The sequence below is a fragment of the Centruroides vittatus genome, unplaced genomic scaffold (genome assembly GCF_030686945.1).
Source record: "Centruroides vittatus isolate TY-2023 unplaced genomic scaffold, ASM3068694v2 contig_1427, whole genome shotgun sequence".
NCBI classification, from domain to species: domain Eukaryota; kingdom Metazoa; phylum Arthropoda; class Arachnida; order Scorpiones; family Buthidae; genus Centruroides; species Centruroides vittatus.
The window spans coordinates 1,163,311-1,189,190 of NW_027120893.1; the positions used below are offsets into that span (position 1 = coordinate 1,163,311).

Here is a 25,880-nt window from a genome sequence, read left to right on the forward strand (position 1 = left end):
CAAACAATTTACTAATGACAAGTGTCACTTTTATAAATATAACGTTCACATTTTTAATGTTATGGAGTGTTTCCATGTTTGTGAATTGTCCTGTATATGATGCAGTAGCAATAGTATTTAAAATTTATACTTACAAAATGGAAAATTATTTTTAAAATGTTAACAGTCAATTTACTAGTATTGATAAATAAATTTTAATCAATTATAGTAGTATTTTATTATTTAAATATTTTTTCAGGGCTCACTGTAGTATGTATCATGCTCTTGGAAGAGGAACATTACTTTTTATGCAAGCTATGTTGACTTTAGAAAGTGTAAGCATTAAATTTTCTATAAGCTATTTATAGTTTAAACAAGTAAAATGGTGAAGCCATTCTTGGGACAAGACTATGTCTCGGAGAGCGTGAGCAATGTATGTGTAAATCTCGCACTCGTGCCTGTTTGTAGAAACAGTCTCAGCATTTTGTATTTTATTTTGACCTGGTTTTCGGTCTCCTGACTACATACAAGTCTGGTTTATTTTACGTGTGCATGATTTGGGCACCAAATACTCTATGCCAAGTTGTAACTCCTGACAAGTACTCCTTCATATCTTCAAGGTGTGCAGCCATCGACAGCAGCGCAATTTTAGAGACGAGACATAGTCTCGTCAAAAAGGTGGAATGTTTCATTTCTTTTAAATGAGTTTATAAAGTAGAATTAGTTTTAATTTCTACTTTCATTATTATGTTAAAAATAATGAAAATAAACTCTACACCTTTACTCCAATATAATTTATTGGAAACAAACTTTGTCTTTTTAAAAACTATCCTTAGATTTATAATAAAACTTTTGAAAGATTAAAAGCTCTAAACATTAATGTTTTATATTCAATATTTAAATTTGCTTCATTTGAAATAATTTTTAATAGATTAAATGCTGTTGTAAAAAATTACAGTATATTTTCATTGATAAAAAAGTTTAATCTATCTAATTTTATCTGTTACATACTTAGGATCTTTTTCAGTCATATTGTTTGATTTCAGTGACAAACAATAATAAACATGAAATTTTTAAATCAGCCAGTTTTTTACAATTTTATTATAACCTTTATTTTGATAAATTTTTTTCGTTGACATTTTTTTATAACAGTCAGAAATTGAAGTGGCAAGAGAAGCTTTAAAACAAGCTGTGGATGTTTGCAATCGACGCAGAAGAAAGAATTCTATTATTTATGTGACTAAAATGATTAAACGTCCGGATTATAATCAATATACAGAAGGTAAATATAATGTAATTTTTGAACTTCTAATAAATATAATTAATACAATAAATAAATTATTACAGAGTAAATGCTTTATATCGTTTACTGTTTATCAAAATAGTAATATGAATTAAAACAGTAATAATTATTTTTATTCAAAACTATCAATTGCAATAAATGCCAGTGTAATGAAATTATCAGTACAACAAATTTATTTTCAATTCCCTACCAATTTACCACCGATCTTAGTGTTAGTGTAAAAATTTTTCAGTTTAATGAATACTACTGTAATATAAATTTCAACCAAATGTGATAAAAGTTTAATTCTATGAAGGAAAATGATCTTTATAATGAAATATTTAAAAGCATAGATAAATTTTCTTTCAAATTAAAATGGCAGATGGTATATTTCACAAATGTAAAATATTGAAGAAACTGTTAGACATCCGTGTTTAACAACTCCTCGACGATAGTGCTCGCGAGAAGTGTGCGAGGTCTCGTCCTGTTATTTAAAAATTAATATCCCCTTTTTTTTATTCTTAGTTTTTTTGTTCTTTCTCTGTGCAGTCAACTGCTTTGTGATTTATGTCTATAAGAATAACTTCAATAAAGTTTTTTTTTGAAGATATTGCTGGTATGTATAATTTGTCATCCTATCCTGTGCTTTGAACGGACGAATTGTCATTAGCATATCGAAACTGAAGTTAATGATAAAAGATCTTAACCCTGATAGAAACTAAGTCATCTTCATTCTTCCATCTTGTCTGGTGATTTGATAAGATGGAAGAATGATGACGACTTAGTTTCTTTTGATATTTTAGATTTGTAACTTTTTTTATTTGCTATACATGGATACTGTTTAATATTTATTTAGGTATCAAATTTTATTTATATGCAACACCATAACTAGCCATTTATGCGCCCGGTGCAAGCATTTGTAACTACGCCCCAAAACTATGACCCAAAACTTGGTCCAGGTCATTTCTGCACCCCCAGGGTCTACGGCCTTGCCTGGGCACCGCCCTAGTTACGGCACTGTTTATGTGTTTGATTTTTTGGAACTCTTTTGGAGGAAGAGCTGTGGTTGAAATGTGGTTTGGCAAATACAAGAAACTGTTGAATAAAGGATATGTAGTTACTTATTTCATAATACACAACATCAGGGGTGGCAAAACCATGACATGCATGACCAAAGTAACATGTCAGGAGAAATCATCTGGCATGTAATGTATCATATGATTTTGTCTTATCACCTGTCTTTTTTATTCATCCTTTTGGTTTATCATCAGATCATTCTTTTTTCAGTCAGCTTCTTTACATTTATTCTAATTAAAGCATATTCATTTCATTTTTTTTAATGTCATTATTTGAAATATAAAACTTTTACAAGCTTAAACATTTTGAAATTTAAGTATGATTATTATATAGCACATGGTCTCAAAAAAGTTTGCCATCCCTGCACTCGCTCTCATTTTCTAGTGGTTATAAAGGATTTAGTTATAATTGTTGATTCAGTTTATAATGTAATGTCATTACTATTTACTTATCCAAAATTGTAATCTTGACTTTACCTAATATTGCAAAGATGAAGTTGGCAGTACAATTTTGAAGGCAGTCAACTTAATGTGAAATCTCTCTCATTTTCTAATAAAACAAAAAGTTGTGCCAGATATCACATTGAAATGTGATACAGTTTAAGAATTTATGGAGAAAATTTTGAATACCTATATAGTACAATTGATAATTTCAGATTTCTTTCAGAAGTAAACAATGGCTATTTTGGAGATAAGACTCCTAATTATCAATGCTGCCACTATTTCATTGTCAGCTGTTTGTTTAAGATATTGCCGACAATAAACTTTTTAATTACAAATATAGATGGCCAGATAGTTGAGATAGTAAAGACTAGCTTTCTGCTCTGAGGAAATAAGTTCATGTCTGGGTTGGCTCAGAAGTTTTTAGGGGATGAGTTGAACTGGATATGATGGATCAATCTCATCAGTCAGCTATCTCATTCTGGGCCTAGCTGAACCCATGATGCTTATGATTAAAAGGAGAAAGGAAATGTTGGATTTGATTTTCTCTGTGCACCATGTAAAATAATCGAAACCAGCATTCTTTCTAAACTGCGTGTGTCACACATTATGTTCTAAACAAGTGTGGTCACATATTATTTTCTACAAAGTTTCATAAATACTTCCTGCGCACACAGCCAACAGCAGGACATCTGCATACAGAACATTTATGATGATCCAAATAATTTTTATATAAAAGTAACTGTTGGAGTTGTATATTTAAAGAAATATTTACAATTTATTACAGATAACAAAAGTGATGTTATTTCTAAAATACTAAAAGAATATTCAGAATTAAAATTTATAATTTCTGAAAAAGCTAAAACTGGATTTTTAAAATTATCAGTGACAATTTAAATTTTGTACTGACAAATTTAGAGTTTTGTAACATATCCATTTTCTATATTACGGGAACATTTCAAACATAGTGCAGATTGAGAGCAAAGATTTAGCACTATGAATTCAATTAATACAATAAATTAAAGTAGATTACAAGTAGATTATTTAGGTGACATATGAGAATCAAATTGCATTTAATTAATGATACAGCAATAAATGTAGATGACATCTACAAAGCATGGATTTCTACAAAGAGAAATTTTAAGAAAACTAAATACAGTAGACCCCCCTATAATACAGTAGATACGTTCCATGTTATATGAATCCGTGTTGTACGAGTCACTTAAATACGTCAGCCAATCACAGCCCGGCACTTGTGCAGTTTAGGGGCTACGGCTGTTTGAAAGGTTTTCTTCCATAATATTAATTGATTCTAGACTAACTTGACTCAATATTTTCAAAACACGTACAATTTTTTGGGAATAATCCATATAAACTATGCTATAAACAAATAATTGTAGGATTACTTACCAAGTGTGCACCGTTCGACGACGCCAGTGCTTAAGCTTGTTTTCATTGCGGAGCGGCTCATCGAACGGTGGACACGTGTTTCCTGATCGGCAAATTTTTTGCAGAAAAATAACTTTGGAGACATCATTAATAAAAATATAATTTTTATGGCCATTTAATAATAAATGTTTTTTAGTAGGTCCAGTGCTCGTTTAAACTCAACGGTTTGTACAATATCCGCTATTGGTCCAGATTCGACCAATCCTGTCGCAACACGAGTCGGCGATGACGTTTTATTGTGTTATACGAGTCTCTTTTAGCATGTTATACGAGTCTCTTTTAGCATGTTATACGAACCCGATTGTAATTTTTTCACCGTGTTATACGAATCTGTGTTATATGAACCCGTGTTATAGGGGAGTCTACTGTAACTGTAAATGTAAATTTATTGTTAACATTGTTTTGTTATGTATGTATTCACGTCCCTGCTTATAATTAAAACAATTTGTAAAAATATTGTACAAAGTTTAATCTTGTGAGAAAATTTTTTGTTCACGTGAATTTATGCACTATGCAACTACAAATATATAAATAAAAATAAATAAATAATAAAATTCAAACATAACTTGTCACCTCATTGTGGTTTTTTTATAAAATTTTAAAAGTGTAAAATTTGTTCTAACTAGTGACGCTAGAAATAGAAAATCTGTAGTTTTTAAAGATTTTTTTCATTGTCTGCATAGAATTATTTCATTTCTTAATAATTTTTCAACATTCTGGTATTTTGATTTATATTTAGGTGTAAGAAAATTTCACTGTTAAAAAAAATGTATTTTGGCAATCCTCAAAATTTTATTATACTGACATTTTACTGTATTATTCATCAAAAAGTTTTCATATCATAAAAGTTAAAATAGAAATAAATTCTGTAGAAGTTCTGTTTTATTCAGTTTATGTAATTTTTTTTTCAGAGGAAATACATGCAGAATTATGTTATGCTGAAAATTTACTTTTAGTAGCAATTTTGACATTTGTGGAAGATCAGAGTCTAGTCAGTTTCGTAAAAGGAGGTTTAAGGATACGATCTTGTTATCATTCATATAAGTAAGTAATAACTTTACTAGATTAAACAATATGTATGACAAACCAGATAAATTTCTACCGAATAATGTGTCAGATTGTATTGGGCTGTATTATGGCTACATTTAATAGCGATCTGACTGATCATTTGGTATTAATCAAGAATCAGATTATGTGATGTTTATATTTGTAATTTTAATTTCTTAATTTTCATATTTAAAAAACTATGCAAATTTTAGTTAATGTCAGAAAATGCTTAAATCCTTCAATGCATTTTTTTTTTTAAAGTTGTAAAATTGTGATTTTTTATATTCGATAATTTTATTTTATTTTTAAAATGAGATTTTTATTTTGATTATACATTTAATATTTAACCTAGTTTACTAATTATTTAACCAGTTTTTAAAATTTTAAAATTTAGCAAATGTTGTGTGACCCTTTTTAAGGGACCATGCTAAGACAACAAAGAATTTTTATGTAGTGTGAGGTTATAAATGAAAATACTGTTAGCCAACAAGGGTGAATACAGTGAACAAGAAACCACGCGCAGCAGACTGTGGAAAAAAATATTTATTTATGTGTAAAAGATACAGATTCTGATGGATTTCAACTCTAAAACAGTTAACAGATGGTCACCCAAAATTTGAAATGTAAGCTGGACAATTACACAATATCGTGAAGTACACAAAGGAGCTGAGCTCGGGTAATACAATGAGAGTTTCCTTATAACTAATCCTTAAAAACTAACTTATGCGAAAAGGAAAAAGTGATCAGAGAGTATAGGGAAGAAGTAGCAAGATATCATCACTGATTCACAAGTTGACCATCCAAAAAGTGTCAATTTTTTTATCAGTGATATTTGATATATAATTTATTTTTATGAAAAATATGCAAAAAAATTAGCTCCTACTTGTGCTTTTTTTCTAAAAATAAAATAATTTTATTTATTTATATTATTTTATTAATACACATAAACAAACATCGCAAAACCTGATAAATATGTAAAGTCAAACAACCACCAGATTACATTGAGCTAGTTTTTCTGCAATTATAGTTAATTAACTACTAAATAATTTGTCACTAGAGATGTTAGGTGCCATCTCTTATTAAATTGAATAATTTAGAATATTCTGGAAGAAAAGGATCAATCCAGAGTGGGACTTGAACCTACAACTCCCACTTACCATGCGGATGCATTGCCAGTTACACTACCCAAGCCTCCAGGACAATCTCCTTTTCCAGACATATTTAAATATGATATAACTATCCTCAATTACTTATGGTGCTGACTGGAGATGCCTTCGGCGCCCTCATCCAATCAACTCCTACTCGTGGCACTCAGTCGGCCATCACTAAACCCCAGCATGGTATATAAATATATACACACAATCAAATATCACAGAACCCAATAAATTTATCAGGTTTTGCAAGTGTTATAATCAAATCACACAACCATCTTAAATAACAAAAACTATTAAAAACATGCAAAAACTTTGTTTGACCCAGTATAAACTTTACTTATGCATGGCATCTGAGAAGTGTGTGGAAGGAGCAAAGTCTAAAAGAAAAGTTGTAATATTGATGATTGAGATGAAAAAGCAACTTATCATGAAGCACAAAAGTGGCACACATATGTTTGATCTTTAGAATTGTATTAGTGATATTAAGAGGGAGATGCCTGTATTATATTGGAATAAAGAAAACTTGAACAGTGGTTTTATAATAAGTGTTAAATTTAAAATTATTTCAGAGTCATTTTAGTCAGTGCTAGTTTTAGAAGCAGTTTTCCCATAGGCAGTATTTTAGTATATCTCTTTATGATTTAATTTAAGATAAATAAGTATCAAATAAATAAAAATCATCATGTCAGTTTGATAAATGTAAATATATAATACACATCCCGGAGCCCAACAAGTAATTACAATCAACCAACGATTGCCTAAATGATTGGGTTATAATATGGCTATAATCAAATAATTAATATAAATAAATTTGCTATTAGAGGTAGACATTAGGCACCATCTATTTTCTAACTTAATAATTATAATTTTAATAATTTAATAAATAAGTTAAAACATTCTGGAAGAGAAGAACTGACCCAGGGCGGGGCTTGAACCTGCAGCCTCCGTTTGCTGTGCAGCGAATTACCAATTGCACCACCCAGACCCCGAGTGAGCCTTCATTTCCATAAGTATTTAAATTTTGATATAACCTTTCACAGTTATGGTGCTAGCTGGAATAACTGTGTCAACAGCTAAAGAACCACTCCATTATGGCACTCAGCCAGCTATCACTTTACCCGGTGAAGTATATATATATACATAATACACATCCTGAAGCCTGATAATTACTAGTCGAAATTTGAATACTTTTGGAAGCGAAGGCTCACTTGGGGTTTGGGTGGTGCAATTGGTAGCACATCGCATGGCAAGTGAAGGCTGTGGGTTCGAGCCCTGCTGTGGGTCAGTTCTTTTCTTCCAGAATGTTCTAAATTATTTATTAAATTATTAAAATTATAATTATTAAATTAGAAAAGAAATGTTGCCTAATGTCTACCTCTAATAGCAAATTTATTTATATTACTTATTTGATTATAGCCATATTATAGCCTGATAATTTAGGCAATAGTTGGTTGATTATAAATGTAAACACTGCATGTGCATTACAAGGAAGCAGTTATGGTGACTCATTATAGACAGACATTCATTGTTTTTGTAGCAATGGACAGGCACCCCTTTTTCTCAGTACTTCTAGGCAGTTGCCTACGATGCACAGTTGTAAAACTGACATTTGATTTTAATTATATTTAATATAAGGAAATTAAGAAGTTAGATCTTTATATGGGAACGCCGGGAGGTAGGATGGAGTTGTACCTCCTTTTTTTTCGGCGAACAGGTCAGCAAGACCCACCCCACTGTCACGGATGGCTAAATTTTTATGATATCCCGACTTGTCGGGATTGGGTAAGTATTGGTCAGGTCGAGTGGAGGAAGTGTGTGGTTTCATCGATAAGTTAAGGCGATATTCGAAATAACGGAACCACGATGAAAACAAATAATGATTTATTTAGACAGATAAACAAAATACAGAAAATAGATCTACTCTAATGCGTCTGGTTTCTAACCGCGGGGGAGGGAGAGAGTTTACAAATTTAGGGGTCATACCTCTTCCTAGGATGTATCGGCTGTAATCGTAGAAATAATCGTATGGATAAGCAGGAGGATCGGTCGTTCTCCGGTCGTGGAGGTAGGCAGGAGGAACGGTTGTGGCGGTTCGTCTCCGGCGGGCTTCGGAGTCCTCGGGTTTCGGCCCTTGATTCTTGATTCGGATGAGACGGGACGTGCGTCTTCTTCGGACCTTCAGCGACCCCGTTATCAGCCTTTCTCCCCTTATATACTTCAGGTCACGTTATCTTCGATCACCAATCGCGATAGTTGGCGAATCGCTGATGATTTGATCTTCGTGACTAAGAGTTTGGATCTGGAGAGAAAGGAAGTGCTTTTCGACGGCGGAAGGCTGCACATCCTTTGAATTTCGACCTTTTCTACAATTTCCCACGAGGGGATTTGAAAAACAACAAAAAATTTTGGGCTGGGTTAAACCTGGTCCTCACATTTATTTAAATTGTCATATTATCTTAATTGTTATTTCTAATACAATTTCTTAAAAACACAAAATAATGAAATCATTTATATTATTTAACAGGGAATGTATGCATATACTTGAGAACAGAAAATGGGAAGATTGCAAACAGAAAAGTCATTTTGAAGGTGGTGTGAGGATGGGTATTGGTGCTTTTAATCTGGTTAGTTTTTTAATAAATTTTTTAATTGTTTAAATATTTGTTTTCAAAAAATTAAAAACAAAATCAATTGTTAAGATAATTGATATTATTTTAGAAATTGTAGAAATTTATTCAAGGAATGGAAATATTTTTTGCATAAACTTCAACAAATTTGCATATTTTATAGAAAAAACTAGTCTAAATAAAACGTTTAATCATATTATTATAAATTAATAAAAAAATTAAAATTTTATGAAACTTGAGAAAAATACTTATAATTATAATTATAATCAATAATATATAAAAAGAGATATTGTTTGCATTATGTTATATGTTTAATTTATATTTCTAATATCTATATATCCATATCCCAAATGTTTCTCTAGTTACTGTTTTCCTGATAGAACACCTCTTGGTTTTTAATATCCAAATGTTATAAAATATTACAAGATTGATGTCTGGGTAGGAAAATTTATAAATAATATAGAAAAATTATTGTATTACATTATTGGGACATAAAATTTATGTCCCAATAATGTAATACAATAATTTTAACAAATGATATCTGGAAAAATGTCTCAAGTTATATTCTAAATAGAATTGCTAGCTGTGTAAAGTATGCAGAATGTCAACAATGATGATTCTGGTGCTAGAAGAATGACAGCACGATACCAACACAACAGGGAACTTTATAATGGCATTATTAACAGTAGTTATGTAACCTTGTTTTTTACTGTAATAAAATTTAATGCATTTGTTATAATTGTGTGTCAGTTTTTGACTTCCACAAATCTGACTGTTGTTTTCCACTCTCCTTACTAACCTGACTTAGCATCCTGTAATTATTTTTTGTTCCTGAAGATGAAACTCAAGGGAAAAATCTACCACCTCAAATGGTGGTAGATGAGATTAAGAGGCTAGCACAGAATACACTTTTAGCGATGTAGCTAAAATCCGTCGAGGCGTTCCGAGAGAATAGGTCCAAATTAGCTCCTACCTCGAGTGATAGTAGTTCCGATCTCGCCCACGTGTTCCATGTCCTTTGTTCGTCGGACAAGATTAATGAGGAGACTGATTCCTTGGAAACACTATATTTTATTTCTCCGTGACCACGGACTATTTACAAAGGTCTAAGTTGAATAACTGTACAAATATGCGTTCGTCGTCGAGGCTGACTTCGGAAGATTGGCGTAACAAAAGCGAAGGTCAGCGTACGAAAGCGTCTCTCCAAATCAGTGTCCGAGGACCAAGTGAGGACAGAGGGGAAAGGTCAAGCGGTGGCACCCTCTGCCCTACACACTCCCCCCTAGCGGTCCAGCGTATCGTATTCAAGAAGCAAACGGGTGGTTGGATGACGCGTCCTGATGACGTTTGTCTGCCTGTTGTCTTGGCGGGTGATGTTGGGTGTTGGTTGACAGATGGGATCGACGTGCTTGTAGGGTTCGTTCCGGTAGCGACATCTTCGTTTAGAAGGAATGCGGGTTTTAATCTGTCTATCGATACCCTTTTAGGAGAGCCCGCGACGTCTATATTGAAAAACTTGTCGAAGCGGCGGCGTACACTGTAGGGACCAAGATAGGCTGGACGAAGTGAAGGGTGTGCTGCTGGGTTGAGTACAAAGACATTCAGTCTGTTAGCCGTTTCGAGACGAAGGTCATTCGCTTCCCATGTCGAGATGTTGGGGACGGTCTTAACGTACGAAGGAATCGTTGCAGTTGTCGCATGAACTCCGTCTTCTCCACCGCCGGGGAATCCACTAGAAGTTCGCCTGGTAGTCGTAAAGGAGCGCCGTACAGCAGCTCAGCTGGGGATGCTCCAATGTCTTCTTTGATGGCCGAGCGTAGGCCTAGGAGGACGAGAGGCAAAGCTGTGGTCCATGGGGTCGCCTGTTGCAGGTGTGCTGAAAGGGCTGCCTTTAGAGTGCGATGTTGTCTCTCGATTAACCTGTTAGCTTGGGGGTGGTAGGCCGTAGTATGACTGACTTGAAAGCCTAAGTAGTTGCTTAGCGATCTGAACAACTGGCTCTCGAATTGTCTACCCTGGTCTGTTGTGATTTTTGTAGGAACGCCGAAGCATGCAAACCATGTGTCGATTAGTGCCTTGGCGACTGTGTTCGCTGTCTGGTCTGGTAAAGGCGTTGCCTCCACCCACCTCGAAAACCAGTCGACGGCGGTAAGAAGGTACCTCGATCCTTCTGAGAGTGGGAGCGGGCCGACTATGTTGACGTTGATGTGTTCGAATCGTGAATTTGGGACGAGGAACTTCGATAGAGGTGCACGTGTATGTCTGTGGATTTTCGCCTTTTGACAGGCCATGCAAGATCGTGACCATGTCTGACAGTCCTTTTTTATATTTGGCCAAATGTACCTCTGGGTGACCAGCTTTGCTGTCGCATGGGCTCCTGGGTGTGATAAGTTGTGGGTGGCCGAAAATACTTCTTGTCGGAAAGAGGGAGGTATGTAAGGTCTACAGTGACCGGTAGAGATGTCGCAGAACAGGGATTTTGCTGAACTTGGGAGGTGCATAGTTATTATTTTGAAATTTGGGTTTTGTTGCAATTCTGATAGTTCATCATCTTGTTGTGCATCTGTGATGACATCGTAGTTAATGGATGGTGCGCCAATGGTGTTTATGCGGGACAGGGAGTCTGCAACGACGTTGTCCTTGCCAGATATATGCTGTAAGTCAGTTGAAAACTGCGATATATAGTCCAATTGGCGGAGCTGACGAGGCGACGCTTTGGCCAAATCTTGGAGGAAGGCGAACGTAAGGGGTTTGTGATCCGTATAGATAACGAATGGCCTCCCCTCCACTAGATGCCGAAAATGCTTGATGGCGGAGTAGATGGCTAGCAGTTCTCGGTCGTATGCGCTGTACTTTATTTGAGACTTGGTGAGGGTCCTGGAGAAAAAACTAAGGGGTTGTTTAACGCTGTCGAGCTCCTGATGTAAGACGGCTCCAATGCTAACGTCTGAAGCGTCTGTGGTTAAGGAAAGTTTGGCCTCTGGTGCTGGGTGGGTGAGGAGGGTGGCTCTGCTTAAGGTGTCCTTCATGTTGTTGAAGGCGCTATTTGCTTCTTCTGACCAGACGGTTTGGTGCTGTTTTTGGTATGTCCACTCAACATGGCGTTGAGAGGGGCCTGCAACGTGGCACATCCTGGGATGAACCTATGATAAAAGTTTATCATTCCTAGGAACCGTCGTAGTGCCGTAGCTGTCTCCAGTCGCGGGAAATTTTGGATGCATTCCACTTTCGCTTGTAGCGGCCGTAGGCCTTCTGGCGTTATCCTGTAGCCCAGAAATTCTATAGACGTGGCGCCAAAAGTACACTTAACGGGGTTAATACATAACCCGTACTCGTTTAACCTGCTGAAGAGGGTGCGAAGGTGTCGTTGATGCATTTCTTGGTCCGGAGAAGCAACAAGAATGTCGTCCAGGTAACAGAAAACGAAGTCGAGGCCAGTGAGCACCATATTCATAAACCGCTGAAAGGTTTGGGCTGCGTTTCGTAGTCTGAAAGTCATAAAAGGAAATCTGAACAGGCCAAATGGAGTAATGATAGCGGTTTTAGGAATGTCGGGTTCATGCACGGGTATCTGCTGGTAAGCACGTACCAAATCTATCGATGAAAAGATCTTCATATTATGTAGGATGTGGTTGCAGTCAGTGGGGAATGGAATTGGGTATCTATCCGGAATGGTGATGCTGTTGAGCGCTCTGTAGTCCCCACACGGTCTCCAATCTCCCGACCTTTTCTGTGTCAGGTGTAGCGGACTGGCCCAGCTGCTTTTTGAAGGCCGGCATAGGCCCTGTTGGAGCATAAATTCGAATTCCTCAGGGCTGCCTTTAGTTTCTCTGCTGAAAGTCTCCGTGGTCTGGCGAACACAGGTGGGCCTTTGGTTTCAATGAAGTGTACAATGTTGTGTTCCTTGATCTTGGTGTTGGTAATTGATGGCCGCACTAAGTCTGGATACTCGGCAAGGATTTTTTGGTAAATAGAGACGTCTTCCAGTATTTGGATTCGGGCTGTGTCATAGGGAAGGAATTTGGCATTCGTGTGGAGATTCGTAACCCTGTCAATGAGCCAATGGTGGCTGCTGTCGACTAGCAGGTTGAAGTGAGATAAAAAATCCACACCGATGATTGGCCGCTGGACGTCGGCTATGACGAATATCCACGGAAAATTTCTTTGCAATCCCAGATCTAGGTTAAGTAATTTTCGGCCATAAGTCTTGATCGTTGACCTGTTGGCTGCGAAGAGCTCGAGTTTGTTGCAGTTGCGCCTTTCGTGGGGTGCTGGGGGTATAACAGAAATGTTTGCTCCTGGGTCCACGAGGTACAGGGTTGCTGTGTCCTTGTCACTTATATAAAGGCGACTCAGCTCAATCCCCGTTGTCCCTGTCGCCAAAGAGAGTCGGGGGATCAGTTTTCCGCTTCCTCAACTGCTACCTTTTGATCTTGGAAGTTGCACGGTTGGCGGCATTTGTAGGCATTTCTCCTGAATGTGGCGTGGTAGTAGCAGATGTTGCTGTTAGAGGCTCGCCGACTGTGTGATCTCTCTCTTGATCTGGGTCGGATGTTTCTTTGTCTCATGCGTGGGTATATCCGCTCGTTAAGTGCGGCTACCTGCAACAACAATTCCGATATTTGCTTTTGCAGAATGTCCAAGGCAGGGAGCGGCTCCCTACAGTTTGCGCTCCCCGATGCTACGGGAGCAAGCTGTGCTGTCGTTGGTCCAGGGCTGAGTTCCCAGATCTGGTCGGCCATAGCAGCTAATTTTGATAGTTCATCGCTACTAACCGATAGGATGCTCCGCATATTGATCGGTAGGTGTTGGAGTCACAGTGTCTTCAAAAAATTCTCGCCGATTTTTTCGTCAGCCAGGTTACACATTTCGCAGAGTAATTGTGAGGGTTTGCGGTCGCCGAGTTCCATTTCCGTCAGTAATTTTTTGGTGCGCTGAGTCTCACTGTCTGCGAAAGTGGAGATCAACCGTTCTTTGATAAGTTCATATTTCCCTGACGCAGGCGGACTGAGTAAAATGTCCGAAACTTATGTGAGGATTTCCGCGTCGACGTAACTGACGACAGTATCGAATTTTGTTTGATCCGACGATATCCCGGCGTTTTGAAATTTGGCCTCTATCTGAAGGAACCAAATGCGGGGGTCCGGCTTCCAAAATGGTGGCACCTTGACGGCGACACGTGCTAGGCACATGTCAGTCCTTTGTTCGGGGTTAGGCTTAGCGGTTCTCTCGTCCATTTTTGTCTTTGAGTATCCTTTATTCGAATCACGTTCGGGTCACCAGTTTAGCGATGTAGCTAAAATCCGTCGAGGCGTTCCGAGAGAATAGGTCCAAATTAGCTCCTACCTCGAGTGATAGTAGTTCCGATCTCGCCCACGTGTTCCACGTCCTTTGTTCGTCGGACAAGATTAATGAGGAGACTGATTCCTTGGAAACACTATATTTTATTTCTCTGTGACCACGGACTATTTACAAAGGTCTAAGTTGAATAACTGTACAAATATGCGTTCGTCGTCGAGGCTGACTTCGGAAGATTGGCATAACAAAAGCGAAGGTCAGCGTACGAAAGCGTCTCTCCAAATCAGTGTCCGAGGACCAAGTGAGGACAGAGGGGAAAGGTCAAGTGGTGGCGCCCTCTGCCCTACACACTGAAGGAAATGATAGAAAATGACTTCAATGGGTACATCCAAGCAAAAACTCAGATAAAATTTTCAGTTTTTGCTCAAATTTCATTATTTCTGTGGATTATTTGTCATGCTATATTGTAAATGTAATGCATGCACACTGTATATATTATTGCATACAAAGAATTAACTATATAATTTGATGATCAGGAAACATTATTTTAAGCATTTTATATAATTATAAGCATCTAATGTGATATACAAGGCATGAGCCAAAAGTTCCCAGAATTTATTTATTGAAAATTTTACACTTACATGATAAATTAACTGACTACATCTCATTGAAATCCTGCTGCATTGATGAAGCAGTTCCATTGTGATTCTAATGCTTGGATGCACTTGTTGAAGTCATTTTCTATCATTTCCTTCAGTATATTCTGTGTTATCCTTTTAATCTCAGCCGCCACCATTTGAAGTGGTAGATTTTTCCCTTGAGTTTCATTTTCATTTTCGGAAACAAAAAAAAGTTGCAGGAGGCTAAGTTGGGTGAGTAAGCGGAGTGGAAAACGACAGTCAAATTTGTGAAAGTCAAAAACTGACACAATTTTGCTGCAATGCAGTGCATTCCCAGTTTATTAGTTAAAATTCACCAACAAGTCCCAACTGACAAGCCAAGGGCTTCACAGAGATTGTTAATTGTTAAATGGCAATCTTCATGAATTTTTTCATGAATTTTTGCCACATTTATGTCAGTGATCCCAGTTGAAGGGTATCTGGTGTGTTCATTATCATCAATGGATGTTCTGCTATTTTTAAACTACTTTAATCTCTTATAGGTTTGAGTATGACCCAAAACTCCATCCCAAATGCTTGTTTTAACATTTGGTACATCTCCACAGATGTCATTCCCAATTTGAAACAAAATTTCTTGCAAATTCTTTGTTCTTTCAAGTCAATCACAGTGCAGATCACAAAATAGTGTGAATTCAACTTCACAAAATGGACATAGGCATGTGATAATGGTTTCCATGGCAGTGATAACTTGTAGACTAACATAGTTCCTTAGTGACACTGGAGGTGACATGTAGTGGTGTAGCAGCATACCATGTTTTGTTGAGGCTGGACAGTATCTTTCTGGAAACTTTTGGCTCACAACTTATAGAAAAGTGTATGTATGAACTGAACTAGACACCATAACAATAAATGATTATATTTAAACAAATGATTTAGACTCATTTAATGATCATTTATTAGGTTAAAAGTCCAAGATATTTTAACATTAGAACAGAATAAGTATTACAAAAATTTGAATTATAAACAGTTAAATCATATTACATAAATATGTTTTTATCTTGTATATTATAATTCATGAATAGTAATCTTTTAGGGAATTATTGATGATTAATATATATTTTAGTTTAATTGCTTTATAGAACAAATACAACAAGAATTACTTTTATATTATATATTCATAAATTATAACATTTTTCAGATGATTTCACAACTGCCATCAAAAATTTTAAAACTTTTGGAATTTATTGGTTTTTCAGGAAATAGAGTAAGATTTGATTTTAGTTTATTACTTTTGTAGAACTAACATAATTATTGTGTAAAAATATTCAAATTTCAATTATTTTAATAGGCAGTAGGACTTAGAGAAGTAGAAATGGCATATGGACTTCATGAGGGTTTACGATCTCCTCTTTGTGCACTTGTATTAGTTGCTTATCATACAATGGTCACATATATATTAGGTAAGAAGAAACTGATAGTTAGTTCATTAATTATTCATTAAAAAAATGGCTGATGGTAATCTACATATTAAAAATATATTGAAGTATACAAAAAATTTGTTTTCTTAATCTAACATTACAAAACACCAGTGACGAACTAACAAACACACAGTCTTCTTTGTAAGTGAAGATTCTGTGTTTTGTTGGTTTGTTGCTGGTGTTTTGTAATGACAGATTAAAAAGACAAATTTTTTGTATACTTTAATATATTTTTAATCATTGTTATTATTTACATTTATAGAATAATTCTATGAACTTATTTTAAGAAAACCAAAACAAGTATTTAGCCAAAAAGATTCTCGACAAGTTATGAGTTATTAGAGACAGAGATACAATGGAGATAAAATTTATAGGATGTCCCAAATCAATGTAAAGGCACTCAGAGCTACAGCTCATATTAAATGCATTAAGGATGCCATTAATAAAATTTTAATGGAGAGTGAAGATATTAAGGAAAGATGGAGTATTTTAAAAAGTTACTGAACAAAAAAAATCTAATGTACATCGACCTGTTATGATAACAAACAATAGGCATGGATCTGGACAGGAACAGTGGACAGTATCTCTAAATCAGAAGTTAAGTATGCCTTATGTAAGATGAGGAATGGCAAAATAATAGAATCCATTAAAGTTTGGAAACTTCTGGAAGAAATTGTAATTAAATGGTTAACATAACTCTTTAATAACATTTTTGAGGGAGGAAGAATGCCAGGAAATTGGAGAAGTACCCTAACAATATACAAGAATAAGAGGGTCGTTACATTTTGGCATGACAATATTTTTACAACTTTTCCGTTCTAGCAATTTAGTGCTACGAAATAAGGTTCAATTGACATTTGTGTTTTTATGTAGTGTATATTGTATTACTTATGTGAGCCCATTTCTTTGTTTTAAGTTCTCTTTTTTTATCCAGAAGTTGGCTAGATTAGCTTGTCATTGATTGGTTTTCTTTGCATGAGCAAACATTTTCAGTGTGCATAACATTGCTACAAAAAACTTTATTTGTGGACATTCATTGGACCAAGAGAAGTATACAAAGAGAGTAAGAAAATAGAGTTAGGTCTTGTACTGTACTCGTGTCAGGATGTATTAGGAATGCATACATTCCTCAGTTGAATTCAATTAGAGAGGTCTTGGGACCAGTGGTTCCAAGTTATTTGAAGAGAATTTTTAATTGAAGTTTTTCCAACCATTTAGTCTATGAGAATATTTTACTGTACATTATACTAAACACATACAGCTATACAACTATATTGAGTTAGTCATCTCATAAAGCATTGTTTTTCTGGAGTTTATATCTTTATTGTTCTAGTATTTTTGGCTCTTACAACCTATTTTCAGGGACATTTATTGTCAAAACAGAAAAAAAAACTAATACCATACCTCAAGAATATTAGCCAGAAAATAACAGTGTATGGAATTTTTTGTTTTTTGAATAATTTGTGCTAAAATTGAATTGAATAAATTATTGATTTTTAAATAATTTGTAAATATATTTCAAATATGCAATATTATCAATAATTGCATATTTGAAATATCAATATTAAATATTCTTGATTTTTTTCCCCCAACTTCAAAAGCAGTTTTAAGTATAATTTTAAAACACAAATTTCAAAAATTTATATTATTAAGTCTTATATATTCTGTTTTATTTTTGTTATAAATAGGTTCTGCAGATGGAGACATTGATCAGTCAGAAAAAATATTAAATGAAATGTTAGAAATTCATCCAAAGGTATTTTTTAATCTTTTTATGTTAAAAATTTATTTGAATTACGATAATAAATGAACTAGAGATGAAAAACATTCACTAGTGAAATTTAATTTCTTATAAATCTTATCTTTTGATTCTTAACTGCTTAAATATTGTTTTCTTGCTGTTTTTAGTTGAATTTTGCTTTGAATTATTTTTATTTCTTAATGATCATCATCATAAATGTTGAAAAGGTTTAAAAATAGTCATAAATCTCCTTCTCGACACTGGAAAATAGTAACAGCTACTCTTCCAACCTGTTACCAGTGCATATTCTTTCTTCACCAAACTCGTAACTCCCAAAAATAGGTCTTTACAAATGTTTTTGAACCCCAAACTTCGGTTCTTCGTCAGGTAATACGAATTTCGTTGGAATTGTCTTTCAAATCACTTTCAAATTTGCAATACGTAAGTTCGAATGCACGTTTCCGTTTACGTTACGGTAATTTATGATAGCTGTATTGGTCACCTAACGTGCATGCCTCACTTAGACATAAACGGGAACGTGCATTCGAACGTACGTATTGCGAATTTGAAAGTGATTCGAAAGACAATTCCAACGAAATTCGTATTACCTGACGAAGAACCGAAGTTTGGGGTTCGAAAATGTTTGTAAAGACCTATTTTTGGGAGTTATGAGTTTGGTGAAGAAAGAATATGCACTGGTAACATGTTGGAAGAGTAGTTGTTAAAAATAGTCATATCCCTATTAAACTAATTTTTATTGAAATTTGTCTATTAGAAAATTTTATGCAAACTTCTGAGCTGTAGCAGCTTACTATCATCTTAGGATTCAAGATAATAGATTTTCTTCTATAAAGATGTGACATTATTTTCTCATTTTAGATTATCATAGGTTTTCTGTAATAAATAGGAAGATTGTAGGCAAATTAATTTTTATAAATTACTTAAAAAGAGGTCAATATTATTTATTCTTTCAAAAACACATTAATTATACACCTTTAAAAACCTTAAAATTATCCAGTTTGTGTAGAAGTTAAAAAAAAAAAACATTTAATAAATATAAAATGTAAAATACAACGCATTCACAGAGTAAAAACCTTTGTCTTTGCTTTCCTTTTGTGTTGTTGCACACCATCAGTAGTCCATTAAAATTCATAAAAAGTACGGAGATGTCCTTTCTTTTTATGCTACTGCCTCCACAATAAAATATGCAAATATGGTAAAAAGAACATTGTACTCTGTCGAAGAAAGATTCACTAAATTCAATAAATTTATTTTTGGTGTATTAGGACATAAGTTATTTCCAATTGTACACAACGTTATATCTGCATAATTGTTGCAGTTGGGTTTTTATGCTTATTTTTAATCCTATATTTCAATCTTTAATGATCTGGAAATTGTATCATTTGATATTAAACAATTTTGTCGTTTATTTTTTGATAATTTTTTCTTATATTTACATTGTTATAATAATTTACACATTGATTTGTATATAATGATTAAAATTTGACTTTCTTCATATAAGATACATTTACCTTAATATTTCTTTACATTTATTTGTTATCTGAATCCTCTGAGTTCTATTTGAATATCAGAATTGTATTATAATTTTCAGAAATATAATTTTCATTTTTGTTTTGATGTTGAATTAATTCATATTACATCATTAATTTCAAGTCATTTTTTAAAAGTTTTTTTATTGACTTTATCATTTCTACTGTATTAAATAGAATGTGCTCAGCAAAAGATTAGACAATAACCAAACACCTTTATCGTTGCTGAGAGAGTTTATTTAAAACAAACGTTTTCGACCTATTCCATAGGTCGTCATCAGGTTGAAAACGGACAATTGGAACATTTCCGTTCCACGAGATCGAATACAAATATTTAAATTTCAAAAAACTGACAGCAGATTAAAAAAAAATAACATATGAGTAATGTATAAAAATATATATAATAAAAAAACAAAAAATAAAAATAAACTCAGAAATACTACTAAATATAACTATCAGCTAATACTACTTTGAACATTAAAAATTAACATGTAAATTATGAGTTTCGGGAAGATTTTTTAACAATATACCTCCAAGCTGATGGTAGGCCTTCCCCCTCGCATTTATACATTCCTCTTCTAGTTTGCTCTTATAAATCGCTATTTTCTTGGCGGTCTTTGCTAATGTTGGGGAGCTCACTGGTTTGATAATGTCCGCTTCGTCCCATTTAACTACCGAGCCTTGGGTCTGAGCCATCTGGGATAGTACCGTTGCATTGGAACTTTTTCTGATGTTATACTTGTGCTCCTTGAGTCTTACACCCAAATTCCTTGTTGTAATGCAGATATATTCTTTCCTAATTCCCAGCTGTGCATTTTCGTATGGAATCTTATACACACCTCTTATACACATCTTTTTCTTCCTTCCTAATGTTATCCTTGTCATTTCTTAAAATTTTATACAGGTTCGGGGCTCTTTTTAGAATTATTGTTGACTCTTTGCGGTCCGCAATTTCTTTCATAATGTTTTTTGCATTTCTGTTATAAGTGAATTTTGTGATTTTACCAGGACCTTGTTTTGGGTCCCTTGTTATGCTCATTATGTCTTTTTTGTACCCTATGGCTTTGGCTACTTGTAGAATTCTGTCAATTTCCTTTCCTCTGTCCATAACATTGTCACAATATAGAAAGGCCCTTCTAATTAGAGCCCGGAATGCTGCCATCTTATAATGATATAGATCATTTGATTGCGAGGGATGTAAAGTGGACTATGCGTTGGTTTAACATAAACACTGGTGGATAAATGCCCTTTTTTGAATTGGATGTTGATGTCTAAAAAATGCATTATTATGGAACTTTTCTGTTCTGATTTCAGTTTTAGGCCTTCGTTGTTACAATTGATCCTTTCAATGAATTCATTTATCTTACGGTTATTATTCCATAATATAAAGATGTCATCCACATATCTTTTAAAATATACTATATCTTTTCGGAAGTCATATAAAACTCTTTTCTCCAGTTTTCTAACAACCAACTCACATAGTATTTCTGAGATCGGACTTCCCATTGGAATTCCCCTTTTTTGTCTATATGTTTGATCATCATAGCTGAAGATAGATTCGTAGCATATCAGGTTAGCCAGTTCTACCACTTCGTTGTTGTAACTTATCAATTCAGAGTCCTTGTTGAACAAGAATCGGAGAATCCAGGAGTTGGGAAATCTTGATTCTTGGAGAATCCAGGAGTTGGGAAATCTTGATTCTTGGAGAATCCAGGAAGTTGGGAAACCTCGATTAAAGAGATCAAAAAACTGTTCATTGTTCAGACTAGTTATATGCACAATATTTTCTTCATAAATAGTTTAAACAGATACTTTAATTTGGTCATCAGGATTTATTTATATGAACAGATGAATTGTGTAAAGTGAATTTGACAGTTAGATAATAGATTTTGGGATGTACATACATCACTGTTCTTTAAATTTTGAAATGAAAGTAATTGTCAGAAATAACAAATTTAAATTATTAGGTTAAATTTCTTTCTGGATAATTAATTTTAAAAATTTCTATCAAAGGTAAATATTCTTACAATTATTTTCAGGCTGCCCTTTTTATATTTTTTTATGGACGTGTTAAACAGCTTCGAGGAAATATTGATGAAGTACGTAAGTAAAAAAAATGTTTAAAATTATCTGCAAGTAAATATATTAATATTTACTGTTATAAACAATCTAATTTTAATAGGCTATTGAAACTTTTAAAGAATCAATTAGTGTTCAACAAGAATGGAAACAATTCCATTATTTATGTTATTGGGAATTATTGTGGTGCAATTGGTAAGTTTTATTTTAAGATTAAAACTTTTTGAACATTTAAATGAAATTTTAAAATATAAAAGTTGAAATTTATAATAATAATTTGAAGAGTAAAAAATATCAAATCAGTACATGATGTTAGATACACAATAAGCAATGAATGTATAGTAATTTTTAACACACTATTTTTCTTCACAATAATAAAGAATAATTAACTTTAGTATTTATCATCAGGTTATAACCCAAGGTAAATGAAAACATTAGTTCATTTTATAAACCATAAAATACAGTATTAATATACACTCAAACCTGTTTTTGTGTGGTCGTTTTTTGTGCGATTTTTTATTTGTGCGATTTGTTTTGTGTGATTTTTTGTGTGCGGTATATGAATTTCAATCAAATTGGTATACTGCACAAAAATAATTGCACAAAACACATTGCACGTATAAAAAATCGCACAAAAAAAGACCGCACAAAAACAGGTTTGAGTGTACTGTATTTTATGGTTTATAAAATGCAGTTAAAGCATAAATAAAAACTATTGATTATTATGAATTAATTCAACAAGTAGTGGAATCACACTACTGTTAAATTAAGAAATAATGATATTGTAACATCATTATCAACTTGAGGACAGAATATTTTCATTCTATCCACCATTTTCTCGGCAACTGTAACTAATTATATCAATACACCTGAATTTTTTGCCAAGCATAAATTAGTTTATTTCTCAAATATTTTCAACCTACTTATTATAGGCCATCTTCAGGCTTACGATTACTGTTTCAAAATGGAACGCAATGTGTTTTGAATACGCTTCATTTTAAATTTAAAAGATTTACAATAATTGTGCATATTAAATAAATGAAAAATAAATAAATACAATAAATAAATAACAGCAAAAATAAAATAAAATAACAAAAATAAATAAACACAATAAACATGGCTAAATATAACTACTACAAGTTTTAAGGGTTTTTAATCCCCATGCTTTTTTCTATCATGTACTGTACTTCCATGCCGTTGGAAGAGCATTAGCATCCTTGGCATTTAGGCAATGATTTTCCATTTTACTTTTATATATTTCCATTTTTTTCATTTCTAATGCAATGGAAAAGATATTTTCATTCTGTAAAAAATTTAAAAATAAAATCAGATCTTAGATGAACTTCTGAATGTAATCTTATCCAATAATTGCACAATAGTTGCACATATTTATGAATATAGATAAAAATTTTCAATAAAACTACTAGAATTAAAATGATTTTTTAACTTTGTTCTGTGGCGATACGCCATATTACTGTATATTGTAGTGACTTAGGTATATCGAAGTATATCCGGTCTATTTGTGGGGTATGAATTGAGGACTTTACAAAACAAAAGACATATATAGATGGAATTAAATTTAATAATATTAAAGTGACAAAACAGCTAAAAGTCCCAAACGATGTTCTTATCAGTTCTACAGTAATCTTGATCTTATCCACTAATTACATAGGCAATTCTAAGTCAGATACTAATATTAATACTATGCCAAGTTGGTATACCAGGTTGTTGCATTCTCTTAATACAATTATTTAGCGGAGTTCGAAGTCCTTTGTTAACCAACATGTGGTTGTCACTTCTTTTAACAAACAAATAAATAAACTGCAGAATCGATGAAATAAATGTCTCTAAACCTGATACTTAAGTATATTCTAACTTAAGTTACTCATCAATAGAAATAAAATCCTACTTGTTGGGTTTGGATTGTCCTTTACGCACAGTGGTCCAATATCCTAATTCTTCTATCGTATCATCGCAATGGTTTTCCTCTCACTTTTCCGTTCAGGTAGGGGGCTTGAGAGTCCGGTCCAGTCTGGAGATGAATTCCAAAAAAAAAAGTCCTCTGCCATGTGGGGCATGTGCTTTTATAATTCACGCCATCCGGGAACTTCTCCACTCACGCGATCCTCTCTTGACCAATCCACAGTTACGATTGCTGTGACCCCAAAAGGTGATACAGAATGCACAACATTATGCATAACAAATAACAAAAAAAAAACTGATACAATATTCTTTAATAAAAAGAACGCGATTACATAATTTTAAAAACTTAATACAATTAAAGTAACCATAGTAGACCAATAGGGTATTTCCCACGCCAAATATTGTATTCTAAGCTGAAGAAAAGCACTGAGATCGACGTTATACGGAAGAAAACACACACTATATCGGAGCCACTACTAGAATGCTTGCCAGCCGGCTTACGGAGCACCAAGAAGATGTTATGAGGGGAAGACACACTATAGAGCTACAGAAAGGTGCTAGAGCAGGGTTACAACCCACTACGGTCCCAGGCAATTATGCTAAAGAAATGTAATAATCAGAAAATCGTTTTTATATGGGAGTCTCTGCTAACTACCATCTTGGAGGCATGCAACTCTCCCACACTTGACCTACCCAGTGTATGGGTCACGCTGTACAAGCGGTTTAACAACGATAAACATCCCACAGCATATGTGTAGCGTGAGCTTGAATCCACGCATGTGCTGCTTTGCCCATCACGGAGCTTGCAGTTCATTCAAGTTCGAACATTTTTGAAGATTTGATGCGTGTTCCTAACAGTTTGGAAAGAAGTTTTAATTCAAATTATTAAGCGTTCTGTTCTTTGTCGGATTATTTTCCATTCAATTTTTTCACAAAGTTTCGTTTTTGCCTGATGACGACGTCCATACGTGCATCGAAAGTGCTTGCGAAAAAAAGGACATACTAAGTATAACGCCGATCTCAGTGCTTTTCTTCAGCTTAGAGCAGGCATGTCAAACTCATATGATATTACGGGCCACATGATCTATTTTGTATAAGTTGGGGGCTGCATGTTTTCAATGTTCAAAAAATTAATAAAATATGATTTTTAGATTGATTATATTATGTATTTATTAGACTTAATGTATTGTATATTATACGTACATAGACATTTTATATTTCATATTATTTTTTAAACTTAAACTAAAAATATTTTATATTTTTTATAAAAAAACAAAAATAAAAGTTATAATAAGAAGTAAACAAAATCACAGTTTAATATTACTTTTTAGAAGATATTTGACAACGTTTTTCACAAAGCAAGTCATCAAAATTTGGTTTAATATATTCAGCTGATGCAATTTTTAAAATTGATGATAAATGTTGATCAGTTAACCTTGACCTTTCTGAATTTTTGTTATTTTTTATTAAAGAAAATAGTTGCTCGCATAAATAAGTGCTTCTGAACATAGCCAGTATACAGGTAACAAACGATAACATTTTAGGAAATCGATCTACAGATAAATATGTATAAAAATCTGGAATTCCAACTTTCATGTATTTTTGCTTCAGCAAATTATCACATTGGATTTAAATGAATTCCATTTATAAGTTTTCATCAACAGTTTCAATATTGATAGATAGAGGCAGAGCCGGATTTACCAATCTAGGGGCCCTGGGCACAAATTCGGTGGGGCCCCCTTTAAGAGTAGGCAAATTTGATGATTTAGAAAATTTACACAAAATACTGTTACTTTTCAACTAGGAAGTTGTAAATTATTTAAAAATAAGGTTATTGTAAACATACATATATTTTATTGTGTAAAACTAATTATTTTAATTTAATTGAAAAATACGTATGTATAATTTTTTCCTGAAATTTTTCGATGTTTTATAGGTTTTTTTCCCGGGTTTGGTTTTCTTTGCCTGTGGCCCTCATGATTAGGCCACACTAGGCTGTCGCAGTAATAGAAAAATTATGTTTAAACATAGTTTTGTGGGGGGCCTGGGCACCAGCCCCAAATGTCCTTATGTAAATCTGGCCCTGGATAGAGGTGAAGTAAAAAGAAATTGTAATTCACAGCTTTTAAAATCAGA

The 25,880-nt window shown here is 33.8% G+C and overlaps 1 protein-coding gene across 2 annotated transcripts in view; it reads left to right on the plus strand.

Moving 5' to 3' along the window:
- LOC136968285 (tetratricopeptide repeat protein 39B-like) overlaps positions 1–25,880 on the plus strand; it is a 101,464-nt gene that overhangs the window by 45,670 nt on the left and 29,914 nt on the right. For both annotated transcript variants that reach the window (XM_067262285.1, XM_067262286.1), the window contains 9 exons: positions 239–314; positions 1,132–1,261; positions 5,139–5,271; positions 8,953–9,052; positions 16,172–16,237; positions 16,322–16,433; positions 18,140–18,207; positions 21,782–21,841; positions 21,925–22,016. In XM_067262285.1, the coding sequence (XP_067118386.1) occupies positions 239–314; positions 1,132–1,261; positions 5,139–5,271; positions 8,953–9,052; positions 16,172–16,237; positions 16,322–16,433; positions 18,140–18,207; positions 21,782–21,841; positions 21,925–22,016 (837 nt within the window). The remainder of the gene's footprint in view (positions 1–238; positions 315–1,131; positions 1,262–5,138; positions 5,272–8,952; positions 9,053–16,171; positions 16,238–16,321; positions 16,434–18,139; positions 18,208–21,781; positions 21,842–21,924; positions 22,017–25,880) is intronic.